General features: G+C 37.5%; 1 protein-coding gene across 4 annotated transcripts in view; it reads left to right on the forward strand.

Moving 5' to 3' along the window:
* The window catches only part of LOC143706083 (methionine--tRNA ligase, cytoplasmic-like), a 52,306-nt gene that overhangs the window by 24,001 nt on the left and 10,805 nt on the right, over positions 1–17,500 (forward strand). For all 4 annotated transcript variants that reach the window (XM_077197638.1, XM_077197639.1, XM_077197637.1 and 1 more), the window contains exons 6-15: positions 129–271; positions 1,282–1,388; positions 1,461–1,577; positions 5,475–5,678; positions 6,315–6,516; positions 10,778–10,852; positions 12,037–12,207; positions 13,986–14,081; positions 16,650–16,767; positions 17,313–17,500. The exon at positions 17,313–17,500 is cut by the window's right edge and continues 26 nt beyond it. In XM_077197638.1, the coding sequence (XP_077053753.1) occupies positions 129–271; positions 1,282–1,388; positions 1,461–1,577; positions 5,475–5,678; positions 6,315–6,516; positions 10,778–10,852; positions 12,037–12,207; positions 13,986–14,081; positions 16,650–16,767; positions 17,313–17,500 (1,421 nt within the window). The remainder of the gene's footprint in view (positions 1–128; positions 272–1,281; positions 1,389–1,460; positions 1,578–5,474; positions 5,679–6,314; positions 6,517–10,777; positions 10,853–12,036; positions 12,208–13,985; positions 14,082–16,649; positions 16,768–17,312) is intronic.

The following is a 17,500-nucleotide window of genomic DNA, read 5'->3' on the forward strand; positions in this document are numbered from 1 at the left end:
TCTCTCTTCCTCTTTTCTCTCTCTCCTCTCTCTCTCTCTCTCTCTCTCTCTCTCTCTCTCTCTCTCTCCTCGCTCTCTCTCTTTTCTCTCTCTCTCTCTCTCTCTCTCTCTCTCTCTCTCTCTCTCAGGTGAGCAGGTGCGCCGCTGGTTCGAGTGTGTCGACTCTCTCTCTGTGTGTCAGGCGGCCGCTCGCAGGATCCTGCAGGGAAACGAAGCGCTGAAGACGTTCCTGCAGAAACACACCGCTCCACTCTCACCCGCCACCACTGACGTAATGCACTCCATTAGCATCTGTTTTAGAATTTTTATATATATATATATATATATTTCAGTTTTTATTTCAGCTTTACTTTGATTAATATTTTGAATTAGCTTTTATTTGTATATTTTCTGTTTTAATTTTACTTTGTCATTTTGCTATGTGCTTTTGTCATGTTTATTAGTATTTCTTTGTTAATATTTGGATTTATTTTGGTTTAAATATTATTAATTACAGTATTTTAACTTAAACATTTTAATTCAGTTAATTCTAGTTTTATAATAGTTTTTTAGTTCATCAATTTTTTTTCAGCTTTACTTCTAATACAATTTTTAATTAGCTTTTATTTTTATAATTCTATATAGCTGTATTTATCTTATGTATTTAGTATCCAAGACAACATTTATCATTTTTGTTTAAGTTTTTTATTTAATATCTATATATTTTTAATTTCAGCTTTATTTCAGTTACGTTTTAGGAAATGCGTACATCTCATTTCTCAAGGAAAAAATTATAAATTATATTTAGCATAATTTTGCTTAGTTTAAGGTTTATAAGTATTATAATACAGATTATAATACAAATGTATTAAATCTCATAAAATAGCATGTCCACAATTCACATAAAATCTAAAGAAATAAATGTATTTTGATCAAAGTTTAATTCTCATGCAAATGGCCCTAAAATAGGCTTAATTTATTCATGCAAAATATTATTTCTTAATTATTAATTCCTTTTTGCTGCTAATTATAACATGCTCTCGACAGATTTATAATGTTTTAATTATACATTTTTGGGGGGAATTACAGATAAAAATGAAATGCTTATTTATATTCAAAACAATGTCATCATAAACCTTAAATATGCTTAATTTTCTATATGCAAAATATTTATTTTTGATGTGACAGACTTATTTTATTTATGATCAGATTGCTGTTTTATTTTCATGAGATTCAGACGTTTATCTGAATGTGTAGTGAGTAACCGCGGTAAGAGTGTGTAACTGATGTGTGTATCCTCAGGCTGCAGACGAGTGTGTGATGAGCGTGGAAGAGATCGAAGGAGCGGCTCAGGTCTGGGCTGAAGGACTCAAAGCTCGTTCTGCCGTCATCGAGAGGAAACACCCGATGTACGATTAGAATTACTGCACATAAAACACACACATCAGTCAGTCCTCCATCTTACGGTGTGTGTTTCTCAGTCTCCCTCAGGAAGGAAAGAGAAACGTGCTGCTCACGAGCGCTCTGCCTTACGTCAACAACGTGCCTCACCTGGGGAACATCATCGGGTGTGTGCTCAGCGCCGACGTGTTCGCCAGGTAACGGATTCATCAGGAGTCGTGATGTTGTTTCAGGCTCAACTAGAACAGGTTTTCCTGCTTGAATGTTGATTATTTTCCTCATATTCTCCATTGTTGCGGCTCCTCTCTTCCCAGTCTGTCAGTTACGCTCTGTTTACTTCCTGTCTCTATGAAACCCCTCCTTCTGAAAAGCAAACTGTGCTCTGATTGGTCGGCTGGAGCAGTGTGTTGTGATTGCTAGAGAACATTGAGTGTGTTTGGGAAATGTCACGCCTCTTCTGCCAGTTTCGACTATAGACTTAAAAAAAATATGGACGTAGTGTCCGTGACGTCACCCGTAGTGTTTCTAAAGAGCATTTTTGAAGCCCAAAGTGGGCGGAGCCTTTCGTCGCCATTTTGGCCGCGCATCACTCCCGGATAAACGAAAATGGGTAAAGAGGCGGATTAGCCAACAGACAAACAGCTAGTAGTGACATCGGCGGCAATCCACCTGTCACTCAAATGGCCACGCCCTTAATTATGCAGAACTTTAAGGCTTTAAGGGATTGTTCACCCGAAAATGAAAATTAGCCCATGATTTACTCACCCTCAAGCCATCCTAGGTGTATGTCATTCTTCTTTCAGACGAATACAATCAGAGTTATATTAAAGAATGTCCTGTTTTTTTCAAGCTTTATAATGGATGTTTCTGTTTTGAAGTCCATAAAAGTGCATCTGTCCATCATAAAAGTGCATGTATCCATCATAAATGTGCATCTATCATCATAAAAGTGCATCTGTCCATCATAAAAGTGCATCTTTCCATCATAAAAGTGCATCTATTCCTGATAAATGTGCATCTATCCGTCGTAAAAGTGCATCTTTCCATCATAAAAGTGCATCTATTCCTGATAAATGTGCATCTATCCGTCGTAAAAGTGCATCTATTCCTGATAAAAGTGCATCTATTACTGATAAAAGTGCATCTATCCATCATAAAAGTGCATCTATTCCTGATAAAAATGCATCTATCCATCATAAAAGTGCATCTATCATCATAAAAGTGCATCTATTCCTGATAAATGTGCATCTATCCGTCGTAAAAGTGCATCTATCCGTCGTAAAAGTGCATCTATTTCTGATAAAAGTGCATCTATTCCTGATAAAAATGCATCTATCCATCATAAAAGTGCATCTATCCGTCGTAAAAGTGCATCTATTCCTGATAAAAGTGCATCTATCCATCATAAAAGTGCATCTATACATCATAAAAGTGCATCTATTCCTGATAAAAGTGCATCTATTCCTGATAAAAATGCATCTATCCATCATAAAAGTGCATCTATCCATCATAAAAGTGCATCTATTCCTGATAAAAGTGCATCTATCCATCATAAAAGTGCATCTATCCGTCGTAAAAGTGCATCTATTTCTGATAAAAGTGCATCTATTCCTGATAAAAATGCATCTATCCATCATAAAAGTGCATCTATCCGTCGTAAAAGTGCATCTATTCCTGATAAAAGTGCATCTATCCATCATAAAAGTGCATCTATCCATCATAAAAGTGCATCTATCCATCATAAAAATGCATCTATCCATCATAAAAATGCATCTATCCATCATAAAAGTGCATGTATCCGTCATAAAAGTGCATCTATCATCATAAAAGTGCATCTGTCCATCATAAAAATGCATCTATCCATCATAAAAATGCATCTATCCATCATAAAAGTGCATGTATCCGTCATAAAAGTGCATCTATCATCATAAAAGTGCATCTATCCATCATAAAAGTGCATGTATCCGTCATAAAAGTGCATCTATCCATCATAAAAATGCATCTATCCATCATAAAAATGCATCTATCCATCATAAAAGTGCATGTATCCGTCATAAAAGTGCATCTATCATCATAAAAGTGCATCTGTCCATCATAAAAGTGCATCTTTCCATCATAAAAGTGCATGTATCCATCATAAAAGTGCATCTTTCCATCATAAAAGTGCATCTATTCCTGATAAAAATGCATCTATCCATCATAAAAGTGCATCTATCCATCATAAAAGTGCATCTATCCATCATAAAAGTGCATCTATTCCTGATAAATGTGCATCTATCCGTCGTAAAAGTGCATCTGTCCATCATAAAAATGCATCTGTCCATCATAAAAGTGCATCTATCCATCATAAAAATGCATCTATCCATCATAAAAATGCATCTATCCATCATAAAAGTGCATCTATCATCATAAAAGTGCATCTGTCCATCATAAAAGTGCATCTATCCATCATAAAAGTGAATCTGTCCATCATAAAAATGCATCTATCCATCATAAAAGTGCATCTATCCATCATAAAAATGCATCTATCCATCATAAAAATGCATCTATCCATCATAAAAGTGCATCTATCATCATAAAAGTGCATCTGTCCATCATAAAAGTGCATCTTTCCATCATACAAGTGCATCTGTCCATCATAAAAATGCATCTATCCATCATAAAAGTGCATCTGTCCTTCATAAAAGTGCATCTATCCTTCATAAAAGTGCATCTGTCCATCATAAAAGTGCATCTTTCCATCATAAAAGTGCATCTGTCCATCATAAAAGTGCATCTATTCTTCATAAAAGTGCATCTGTCCGTCATAAAAGTGCATCTATCCTTCATAAAAGTGCATCTGTCCATCATAAAAATGCATGTATCCATCATAAAAGTGCATCTATCATCATAAAAGTGCATCTGTCCATCATAAAAATGCATGTATCCATCATAAAAGTGCATCTATCCATCATAAAAGTGCATCTGTCCATCATAAAAATGCATCTATTCTTCATAAAAGTGCATCTGTCCGTCATAAAAGTGCATCTATCCTTCATAAAAGTGCATCTTTACATCATAAAAGTGCATCTATCCATCATAAAAGTGCATCTATCCATCATAAAAGTGCATCTATTCCTGATAAAAGTGCATCTATCCTTCATAAAAGTGCATCTATCCTTCATAAAAGTGCATCTATCCTTCATAAAAGTGCATCTATCCATCATAAAAGTGCATCTATTCCTGATAAAAATGCATCTATCCATCATAAAAGTGCATCTATCCATCATAAAAGTGCATCTATCCTTAATAAAAGTGAGTCTATTCCTGATAAAAATGCATCTGTCCATCATAAAAGTGCATCTATCCATCATAAAAGTGCATCTATTCATCATAAAAGTGCATCTATCATCATAAAAGTGCATATATCCATCATAAAAGTGCATCTATCCATCATAAAAGTTCATCTGTCCATCATAAAAGTGCATCTATCCATCATAAAAGTGCATCTGTCCATCATAAAAGTGCATCTGTCCATCATAAAAATGCATCTATCCATCATAAAAGTGCATCTATTCTTCATAAAAGTGCATCTGTCCATCATAAAAGTGCATCTGTCCATCATAAAAGTGCATCTATCCATCATAAAAGTGCATCTATTCATCATAAAAGTGCATCTGTCCATCATAAAAGTGCATCTATCCATCATAAAAGTGCATCTATTCATCATAAAAGTGCATCTATCATCATAAAAGTGCATATATCCATCATAAAAGTGCATCTGTCCATCATAAAAGTGCATATATCCATCATAAAAGTGCATCTGTCCATCATAAACGAACCCCACATGGCTCCGGGGGGTTAATAAAGGCCTTCCGTAGCAAAACCATGCTTTGTGTAAGAAAAATATGAATATATAAAACTTAGTAAAATAACTAGCCGGCTGTAAACATATTTTTTCTCTGCTGTAAAGTTGGGCATTTTAACAGTGTTGGATTCAAGAGAGAGACGGGGAGGTTGCCGCTGGGTTTTAACACACTACTAACTAACTAACTAACTCAACCGGTCCCCGGCCCTTTATTCTGCGTGTGATATGATGCTGTGTGTTTCTGCAGATATGGGCGTTTGCGCGGCTGGAGTCTGCTGTTCGTCTGCGGTACGGATGAGTACGGGACGGCCACGGAGAACAAGGCTCGCGAGGAGGGCCTGACACCGCAGGAGATCTGCGACAAATACCACTCCATCCACGCTTCCATCTACCAGTGGTTCCAGATCGACTTCGACTTCTTCGGCCGCACGACCACTGAACGCCAAACTGAGTGAGAACCGTTCGTTTCGTTTTAAAGTCCCCCTGTAGTCAATATTTGTATCCCTTAAAACTCATCTTTGATCACCAAAATCCTTGAAAAAAATGTCTTCATGCCTTAAAATATCCTGAATGTAACTCGACAGACACCCTTGCCTCATTTAGTATATGCGGTTATATGAATATGTAAATGAGCCCCGCCTCCACTCACTCACTCACTCACTCAGAGATCCACTGGTTGACGATCACACGTTGATCTGATTGGTTACAAGGTAGTTTGTGACGTCAGGAACACCAGCGATTTCAAATCGTGTTTTTGAGACTGTCTTTGGTTCACTGCAGTTTTAAGGGGAAAATACTCAGCAATGCTGTCGACTTATGAACTTACACATGTTTTGTCTTAAAGCATATTAAAAACACCACATAGACATATAAACAACATTAAAAGCTGGATTTTCACCACAGGGGGACTTTAAACGCGAACATAAACACTAAAAAGTTTTATTATGTATATTTATTTATTTTTAACAACTTTTTTTTTTTCTTTTTTCCATTGCGTTTATAAATTTGTTGTTTTGTTTTCGGAACTGTGGTTTGTTTTGCACTTCTCGGCCACCGTAATTTTCCCTGTAAATCACTCTTTCCTCAGAATCGCTCAGGATATTTTCTGGCGTTTGCACGAGAGGGGTTTTCTGCTGGAGGACACGGTGGAGCAGCTTCGCTGTGAAAGCTGTGAGCGGTTCCTGGCCGATCGCTTCGTGGAGGGCGTGTGTCCTCACTGCCATTACCCAGAAGCCCGCGGGGACCAGTGTGACAAATGTGGCCGCCTCATCAATGCTGTGGAGCTCAGGGTACGGTTCTTGAACTTCACTTCCAAATACATTAAGAAATATATGGAATATTTTTATATATAACCTCCTACTATATCTGACAAAAAGAGTCTCCAAGGCTGCATTTATTTGATCAAAAATACAGTAAAAATTGTGAAATATTATTCGAATTTTAAAGAACTGTTTTCTATGTGAATATATAGTCAAGTCAAGTCATCCTCATTTATATAGCGCTTTTAACAATGTAGATTGTTTCAAAGCAGCTTTACAGAGATAAACGTATAATTTAAGGTAACAGAGATTGGTTTAGTTTTATAGTGGTGTTTAAAAAAAATGTTTTTTCCAGCTGAAGTTAGTTTTGATTGATTCACTTCCGTCTAAATGATCATTTGTTATTAAATTAGGGGCCGCTAAGACGACACCGTTCTCTCTAAACAGACTTTAAACGTGAACCAGTGATAGACGCTGATGGCGTTCACATGCGCATTAAGAATTGATTCTATAGTTATGTGCGTTTGAATATATGTGGGCAGGTTTGTAATTCCTTACAAACCATGACTAAACAAACTACTCGTCTTGTCTATAAATTTTGATGCAGAATTTTATTTTATCTTATCACTTCGGGTAGGTACGCAAACCAAAAAAACTCCACAACGCTTTATCTGTAGAGTGGTATAGGGATCCTCCATAGGGAGAGGCTAGTTGGCACTTCAGCACTGCATTGTCATCGGGTCCAGGCGAAAGTCCTTCGTCAGATCTGGAAACGGCCTGGATCCGGCAGGCTGCGGGAAAACCTCGGGATAAACAAAGACACTAAAATTAGCGTAGATGCCATTCCTCTTATGATGTAACGAGTACATCAGGATTTAAGGGAAGTGTTCCCAGTTCCGGCTGACCTAATCTAAGCAGCCTAATATTGAATTATAGAAGTCTATAGAGTGTTATGTGAATGCAAGGTCAAAGAGATGTGTTTTTAGTCTAGCTTTGAACTGACAGACTGTGTCTGCTTCCGGGACAATGTTAGGAAGATTGTTCCAAAGTTTTGGTGCTAAATAGGAAAAGGTTCTACCGCCAGCAGTCAATTTATGCCTGGTTCAGATTACACGATTTTAGCCCGATTTTGGCACGATCCGTTTGACGTAGGGTCTCGTGGGGATTCGTAAACGACAACGGTCGTCGGGACGCAAGATTCGATCGTATCATCTCGTATAGTGTGTCATAGTGGGAGACAACCTACGTCGCGTCTGCGATGCTTCACGACATCACGACAAAAAGACTAGCATGTTTAATTTTTTAAACGGTCGTCCACGACGGGTTCCGTCACATGTATGAGGTTGACCAATAGGAGCACAGAAGCTTTTCCGTACACAACTTTCAAAAATGGCGAAACGAAAGAGAGACGATGGTGCTACTAGTTGGAGTTATGACATGGAGGAAAGGTTTGTAAGAAAACAATATTTTACCTCAAGTTCTCTTTGTAGGATTGACAGCCAATACTGTCCTCTTCGAGCAATCCAGGAGCGTGTCCATTGTCGGGTTTTCTTTCTTTTTTAAGTTTTCTGAACACAGGACAGCCAATACAACACTCACCGCCACATCCATTGTTTGTTTACGTTCGTGTCCAGGAAGTCACTCGCTATAGTTTCGCCTTCTCAATGACATCACGCGCTTCGTTAAAGACGGCACTCGATGACTGTTCAGGAAGCAACGTGTAGTCTGACATGTTTCTTGTCCACGACAAAATTTTAGGAGTCAAAATCGCGTAATCTGACACAATGACTATCGTAAAAGACAAAAAAAATCGTGTAATCTGAACCAGGCATTAGATATTCTAGGTATTATCAACTGGACAGAACTTTGAGATTGCAATAGACGTGAAGGACTATAATGCATTAAGAGCTCGCTCAAGTACTGGGGAGCTAAACCATTTAGTGCTTTGTAAGTAATCAGCAATATTTTAAAATTTATACGATGTTTAATAGGGAGCCAATGCAGTGTTGACAGAACCGGGCTAATATTATGGTCGTACTTCCTGGTTCTGGTAAGAACTCTAGCGGCTGCGTTTTGAACTAGCTGTAGTTTGTTTATTAAGCGTGCAGGGCAACCACCCAGTAGAGCATTACAATAATCTAGCCTTGATGTCATGAACGCATGAACTAGTTGTTCCGCATTTGTCAATGAGAGCATATGACGTAATTTAGATATATTTTTAAGATGGAAAAATGCGCTTTTACAGACACTAGACACGTGACTTTCAAATGAGAGATTGGTATCAAAGAGCAAACCCAGGTTCCTAACTGACGGCGAAGACTTGACAGAGCAGCCATCAAGTGTTAGACGGTATTCTAGGTCATTACGTGAGGAAGTTTTTTTGTCCAATAATTAGAATCTCTGTTTTTTCAGAATTTAGTAGTAGGAAATAACTAGACATCCAATTTTTTATATCAGCTATGCATTCCGATAATTTTGTGAATTGGTAAGTTTCATTAGGTTTTGAGGAAATATAGAGCTGAGTATCATCAGCATAACAGTGAAAGCTAATTCCATGTTTCCTAATGATATCTCCTAACGGTAGCATGTACAGAGTGAACAGCAGCGGTCCTAGTACTGAGCCTTGTGGTACGCCATACTGAACTTGTGATCGATAAGACATCTCTTCATTTACTGCTACAAACTGATAACGGTCAGATAAATATGATTTAAACCATGCTAGTGCAATTCCACTAATGCCAACATAGTTTTCTAATCTATTTAATAGAATGTTGTGGTCAATGGTGTCAAATGCAGCACTAAGATCAAGTAACACTAATAGAGAGATACAACCACGATCGGATGATAAGAGCAAATCATTTGTGACTCTAATGAGAGCTGTCTCAGTGCTATGGTGCGGTCTAAATCCTGACTGGAAATCCTCGCAGATATCATTTCCTTCAAGAAAGGAACACAGTTGTGAGGATACTGCCTTTTCTTATATCTTTGACAGAAAAGGTAGATTTGAGATCGGCCAGTAATTGACTAATTCCGTAGGATCAAGTTGCGTTTTTTTAACAAGCGGTTTTATCATAGCCAGCTTAAAGGTTTTTGGTACGTATCCTAGAGACAAAGACGAATTAATGACGTTAAGAAGAGGATCTATGACCTCTGGAAGCATCTCTTTCAATAGTTTAGTCGGTATAGGGTCTAACATACATGTTGTCGATTTAGATGAATTAACGAGTTTGCAAAATTCTTCCTCTCCTATGGCAATTAATGAATCAAATTTTACCTCAGGGAGACTATAATGCACTCCCTGATGCGATACTGTAGTAGACGGTTGCATAGTTATAATTTTGTCCCTGATATTATCGATCTTATAAGTGAAGAAGTTCATAAAGTCATTACTGCTGTGTTTCTTGGAAACTTCTGGGCTTGAAGCTTTCTTTTTCGTTAGTTTAGCCACTTTTTCAAATAAATACCTTGGATTATGTTTATTTTCTTCTAATAGGGTTGAAAAATAAGCAGATCTAGCAGCTTTTAAAGCCTCTCTGTAAGCAATCGAGCTCTCCTTCCATGCAATCCGAAATACCTCTAGTTCTGTTTCCTTCCAGTTGCGCTATAGTCAAGTTTAATTTATTCCTGTGATCAAAGCTGAATTTTCAGCATCATTACTCCAGTCTTCAGTGTCACATGATCCTTCAGAAATCAGTATAATATGTTGATTTGATGCTCAAGAAACATTTATAATTATTATCAATGTTGAAAACAGTTCATCATTTCTTTGTGGAAACTGATGCATTTTATTTTTCAGGATTTTCTTTGATGAATCGAAATAAATATATATATATATAAAATGATCATATCGTCCAGCCCTAAAACTTGTATAGTTTTTGCCAGTGTTTATTTAAAAACATCCAATTATGTAGAATATATGATGGTAAATATTTAATTGATGAGTTGTCAAAGCAATATATAGGGTATATATATATAATAATATATATATAGGGTCTGATTTCACCCCGAAATTCAGCATATCGACACAGAAACAAGCTGGATTTGCAGTTTTCATTCTATGAATTGCAGAGATTAATTTGCATCTCTGTTCTGTAGCTTCGGTGAATTTCTAATTCACACGATGTCCCCAGATAGTACTGATCCCGTGCGAATAGGGCTAAAGATTAATAAATACTGTAACACATGAATTGCTCATTGTTAGTTCATGTAAGTGAATACATTTACTAATGTTAACTAGTGAACCTTATTGTAAAGTGTGTTTATGTGCTGTTTCTCATATTGTCTCCTGCAGAATCCGCAGTGTAAAGTGTGCAAGGAAACGCCGGTGATCCGCTCCTCTAAACACCTGTTCCTGGACCTGCCGAAGGTGAAACCGATGTGAAATGTGTTGTTGATCCCGTTATCCTCTCTTCAGTGAGGTCTTGTCCACACGAATGCCACATGTACTCTTAGCTGGGTATTTGGAGAAACGAATATTTCCCCCCCTCCGTTTTCAATAATAACATCGTGCACACAACAAACGCCATCAGAACTATGCCAAACTGGGTGCTCACATGACGTTAAGCATTTTCTGGCGCATAATGTGACGTTTGAGAACCTAAAACCCCGTTTCTCCCAGTTGTCACGGCAACACGTAACCGGCGTTTTCAGAAATCTTGATAAATAAATTTGAAAGCGCTGTTTTCGTGTTGATGTGTGGACTGTCAAAACTGAGGATTTTTAAAACGATGATGTAAGTTTAGTCATGTGACTCATATTGCACTAATAGATATTCATGTTTATTCTGGTATTGTGCCTGTTATGTGCTTTTCACTTTCACACAGTTGCTAAAATATGTTAAACGCTTCATTTCACAGTCCTGCAAAGATGACAGAAAATTCACTCGCATTTGCTAAACAAGAGACAGTCGAGTTTCAGACCAAACATATGATGGTGTGTGAGAGACAGGTTCATCAGTGAATGCTGAGATATGTGCTAAATAAAATTATTGAATTGCGCGATAACTTTATTATTTATTTTCCCGTCTGTCTCATCTCAGTGAGGGTTTACGCATGCGCAGTAAAGGAGAATTTAGCGTTTCCAGGCGTTTTCCAAAAGTTTCTCATTCACACTGTAACGCCTGAAAACGCTAGTTTGGATGGAGAGCGTTTTTAAACGAATATGTCGATTTCAAGTGTATCCGGATTAATGTAGACGTAGCCTGAGACAAACAGAGCTCTGTTAACACACACACACACATACACACACGAACTGGATCAAAGTCTTCAAAGTCTCGACACGATCCAGCCGAGGAATAAGAGTCTGATCTAGACAAACCAGCGCACATTTATAACAAAATACACATTTATATACTTTTAACCAGTAATGCTGGTCTTACACGAGCTGTGATGCGACACACAGTATGTGATCAGGTTGAAGGACCTTCGACCCGTTGGACTCCATTGAGGTCACTATATGGAGAAAATCCTGGAATGTTTTCCTCAAAAACCTTCATTATCCTTCAGTATCCAGATTGGTGTGTGTGTGTGTGTGTGTGTGTGTGTGAGATAGCTGGAGGGCGAGCTGGAGCAGTGGCTGGAGAAGTCGATCGGCTCGGGCGATTGGACGGCGAACGCTCGGCACATCACGCGCTCGTGGCTCCGGGACGGCCTGAAGCCCCGGTGTATCACACGTGACCTGCGCTGGGGGACGCCCGTGCCTCACGAGGACTTCAGAGAGAAAGTAGGAACACACAATCCTGAGATGTTATTTCTAGTGCTGTCAACGTATTGCGTTAAACCAATAGTTCACCCAAAAATGAAAATTAGCCCATGATTTATTCACCCTGAAGCCATGCTAGATGTATATGACATTCTTCTTTCAGACGAACACAATCAGAGTTATATTAAAAAATGTCCTGAGTCTTCCAAGCTTTATAATGGGAGTCAATGGCCGTTTCTGTTTTGAAGTCCATAAATTTATGCACTTTTATGAAGGATAGATGCACTTTTATGATGGACAGATGCACTTTTATGAAGGATAGATGCACTTTTATGATGGACAGATGCACTTTTATGATGGACAGATGCACTTTTATGATGGACAGATGCACTTTTATGATGGACAGATGCACTTTTATGATCGATAGATGCACTTTTATGATGGACAGATGCACTTTTATGAAGGATAGATGCACTTTTATGAAGGACAGATGCACTTTTATGATGGACAGATGCACTTTTATGATGGACAGATGCACTTTTATGATGGACAGATGCACTTTTATGATGGACAGATGCACTTTTATGATGGACAGATGCACTTTTATGATCGATAGATGCACTTTTATGATGGACAGATGCACTTTTATGAAGGATAGATGCACTTTTATGAAGGACAGATGCACTTTTATGATGGACAGATGCACTTTTATGATGGATAGATGCACTTTTATGATGGACAGATGCACTTTTATGAAGGATAGATGCACTTTTATGAAGGACAGATGCACTTTTATGAAGGATAGATGCACTTTTATGATGGACAGATGCACTTTTATGAAGGATAGATGCACTTTTATGATGGACAGATGCACTTTTATGATAGAGAGATTCACTTTTATGATAGAGAGATGCACTTTTATGATGGACAGATGCACTTTTATGATGGACAGATGCACTTTTATGATGGATAGATGCACTTTTATGATAGAGAGATGCACTTTTATGATGGACAGATGCACTTTTATGATGGACAGATGCACTTTTATGATGGATAGATGCACTTTTATGATAGAGAGATGCACTTTTATGATGTACAGATGCACTTTTATGATGGATAGATGCACTTTTATGATGGACAGATGCACTTTTATGAAGGATAGATGCACTTTTATGATGGACAGATGCACTTTTATGAAGGATAGATGCACTTTTATGATAGAGAGATTCACTTTTATGATCGATAGATGCACTTTTATGATAGAGAGATGCACTTTTATGATCGATAGATGCACTTTTATGATAGAGAGATGCACTTTTATGAAGGATAGATGCACTTTTATGATGGACAGATGCACTTTTATGATGGACAGATGCACGATGATGGATAGATGCACTTTTATGATGGACAGATGCACTTTTATGATGGACAGATGCACTTTTATGATGGACAGATGCACTTTTATGATGGACAGATGCACTTTTATGATGGATAGATGCACTTTTATGAAGGATAGATGCACTTTTATGATGGATAGATGCACTTTTATGATGAACAGAAACAGACGTTCACTGCCATTATAAAGCTTGGAAGAGCCAGGACATTTTTTAATGTAACTCTGATTGTATTCGTCTGAGAGAAGAATGTCACTTCAGGGTGAGTAAATCATGGGCTAATTTTCATTTTAGCAATGAAATCTAGTTAATCTTTTTAATCGATTAATCGACATCACTAGTTATTTCACTAATGTGCGTTAATCCAAATGCACAATGAACTAATGTGTCTGTGTGTCCATGAAGGTGTTCTACGTGTGGTTCGACGCTCCTATTGGCTACTTGTCCATCACGGCAAACTACACCGACCAATGGGAGAAATGGTGGAAGAACCCTCAGCAGGTGCGGATCAAGTTTGATATTTCACCTCCTGAACTTGATGCAAAGTCTTGGATGATTTTACATATTTTGTTTTGTTGTTGTTTTTGGAGATTTTTGACAAGTTGCGCTTGTCTTTTCTTCCCTATAGTGCATATATATATTATATTATATTATTATTCTTTTTATGCTTTAAACAACAATACAATACAACATACACCTTGGAGCCAGGGGAGCAAAGAAAACGCATTAACACATTTTTTTTTTTTTTACATTCACAAAAATACAAGACCTTTGTATCATTTAAAGATTTTGAATATTGTACACAAATGAACAGTCTTAAAGGTACAATATGTAGGATTTTTGCAGTAAAATATCCAAAAACTACTAGGCCAATGTTATATATTTTGTTTAGTTGATTACTTACAATATCCCAAATTTCAAACAATTTGTAAATCGTGTGAAAATAGCGATTTTAACCAAGGAAACAGGGCGTGTGAGCAGGGGTGAGGAGTCGCCAGTCAATGACGTCATATCCGCGTTACCCTCGATTCCGCCAGGTTTGACCTCGTACTGCCATAGTAACCATGGCGACAGACGTGGACAACTGGCCCGTTATGCCTAGCAGGACGCTAACGCTGTTGTTGTTTTGTTCAAACATTTTGGACCATGGCAAGCAGACTTTGAGACAAAAAGAGGACTAAAACGAAGATCAACATCTTTCGAGATGCCGAGAGCTCCACGTCCGCGACTAACTTCGACTTGACAGAGACGCGAGTGTTGCATGTACTTTATTAGACAGTGCATAAAACAAATGTTATCAATGTTAATCAATGTTATTTAGTTCAACTTGATGAAATGTTAGAATATGATCTGTATGTTATTCTAATGTTGATCTAGCTTAACGTACTGACAACAAACAACCCAACTAACAGCATTCAACACACTCAAATGCCGTTTAGTGTGATAGTGTAACTGTTAGAGCGAGTGAAACACCTCAAGTTGGATTCATCTAATAAACTGACCTGTGTGAGTATTAATTCAGCACTTGCGTGTAGTTCGGTAGAATGAAATGTCCTTATTCCTTTATATCCGCGGGTCTCGCGTTGCGTGTGGCGCTGGTATACGCTAGCAATCGCGCACTGCTTCACACCACAGTCATGTTAAAACATTAATGTATTCACTCATCCATAAAAGATCCATCAGCTTGACGACAAGATCCATACTTATGCTTAATGTGGAATATACGTCATCAGTATACACCTTTGTTATTGTAAGAGGTTAGCGACCCCTGGTGGTGAAAAATCCTGCATATTGTACCTTTAATAGTTCAAGTTTCAAGTTTGTATTAATTTATATAGCACATTTAAAAACAGCAAACATGGCTGACCAAAGTGTTGAACAAGATAAAAAGACAACAACAGCCTCACATTCAAGACAAACTCACAATGAATTAAAAGCTAAAGAAAAAAGGTAGGTTTTAAGAGAAGATTTAAAACCAGTGAAAGACTGTGTCGATCTGATGTTTTATTTAAGGCTTTAAAAGAAGAGAGAACATTTTTTAAACTCAATTCTAAAATGCACAGGTAGCCATATAATAGCTTTTCTTCAATTAGTACTAGATTGAATAGTAGAAAAGTCATTTAAAATTATTTAAGGACTACTGAGAAAAGGGGCTTTTTGTTAGAAAACTTACACTTATGAATGTGAAATTTGACTAATGAAATTAACAAATTAATTACAACCTATAGTGTCGTATATGCGAGTGAAGCGCTTCTGGAACAAGAACAAATGTGGGCGGGGCTTGATTGTGTCTGTGAGGAATTGATTGGATGGTGGTTTGCTATTGGCTGATCTCATGTGAGTGACAGGTTATAGCCCCGCCCACATCATCAGAGAAGAGATGCTGCAAGAGGAACTTACTCTGATTCAATATTATTAACACAATAATGATGATGTGCACTGATAAATTGTTTAGAATAAACACGGCAATATTCCATAATTTAGATTTCATGGTGACTTTAAACTGTTTTTCTTTTGCAGGCCTGGAATATATAAATAAATAAAATCTTAAAAGTTATGAAAATTGACTATAATGATGAATATGCATTTTTATCGTCGTGCTGAACTCTAATTTGTGTCGAGTAAAAGATGATTGTGAGTCATAATGATGCTCGATGCGTGAGTGAATCTTTCTTGTGAATCAGAATGAAGCGTCTCAGATTGGTCAGCAAATTATTCTGAATCAAAATTATAATTTTTTGTTCTTATCCTCGTCGGCAGAGAATAGAAGAGATGAAGACGGAGAGGAACTTATTCTGATTCAAGATTATTAACACAATAATGAGGATGTGCACCGATAAATCATTTAGAAAAAGACACTGCAATATTCCATAAAAAAAATAAGAATTGATTTCATGGTGACTTTAAAACGTGTAGCTGCACTCAAATCAGCAACTTAGGAAATAAAAGCTGGTGCATTTGTGTTATTTAATGAGTTCTGTTTACATCTTGTCAATTTAATGAATACTCTGAGTTCTCCCACTGATTGACCGTTAGTTTCAGTGTGTGATTGCCGTGTGTGTCCTGTAGGTGGAGCTGTACAACTTCATGGCGAAGGACAACGTTCCCTTCCACAGTGTCGTGTTCCCTTGTTCACTTCTTGGAGCTCAAGACAACTACACACTGGTCAATAATCTCATTGCCACCGGTGAGATGCTATTTTAAATAACATAAAACGATTGCAATCTAATATAATCAAATGAGCATATTCCATGACCATTTTAAATACACTATCATTGAAAAGTTAGAATTTTTTGAGTCACCAAAGCTGCATTTATTACTGTAAAAATTTTGAAATATTATTAAAGTATAAATCATCTGTTTTCTATGTGAATATATAGTAAAGTGTAATTTATTCCTGTGATTTTCAGCATCATTACTCCAGTCTTCAGTGTCACATGATCCTTCAGAAATCACTATAATATGATGATTTGATGCTCAAGAAACATTTATGATTATTATCAGTGTTGAAAATAGGTTCATATTTTTGCGGAAAACGTGGAATTGTTTATTTTTCATGATTTTTTGATGAACAAAGTTTAATAGAACAGCATTTATTTTTTAAATAACATTATAAATGTCTTTACTGTCACTTTTGATGAATTTGATGAGTCATCACTGAATGAACGCATTGAAAAAAAACGTACTGACTTGATTGGCTGATATCATTCATGAATGTTTTGATGTGTCCAGAATACTTGAACTACGAGGACACGAAGTTCTCCAAGAGTCGAGGAGTGGGTGTGTTCGGGGACATGGCGCAGGACACGGGGATCCCGTCGGACGTGTGGCGCTTCTATCTGCTGTTCCTGCGGCCCGAGGCTCAAGACTCCGCCTTCTCCTGGGCCGACATGGCCATCAAGAACAACTCTGAGCTGCTC

The sequence above is a fragment of the Siphateles boraxobius genome, unplaced genomic scaffold (assembly GCF_051911475.1).
Source record: "Siphateles boraxobius isolate OS27281-9 unplaced genomic scaffold, OSU_SipBor_1 41, whole genome shotgun sequence".
Classification (NCBI taxonomy): Eukaryota; Metazoa; Chordata; class Actinopteri; order Cypriniformes; family Leuciscidae; genus Siphateles; species Siphateles boraxobius.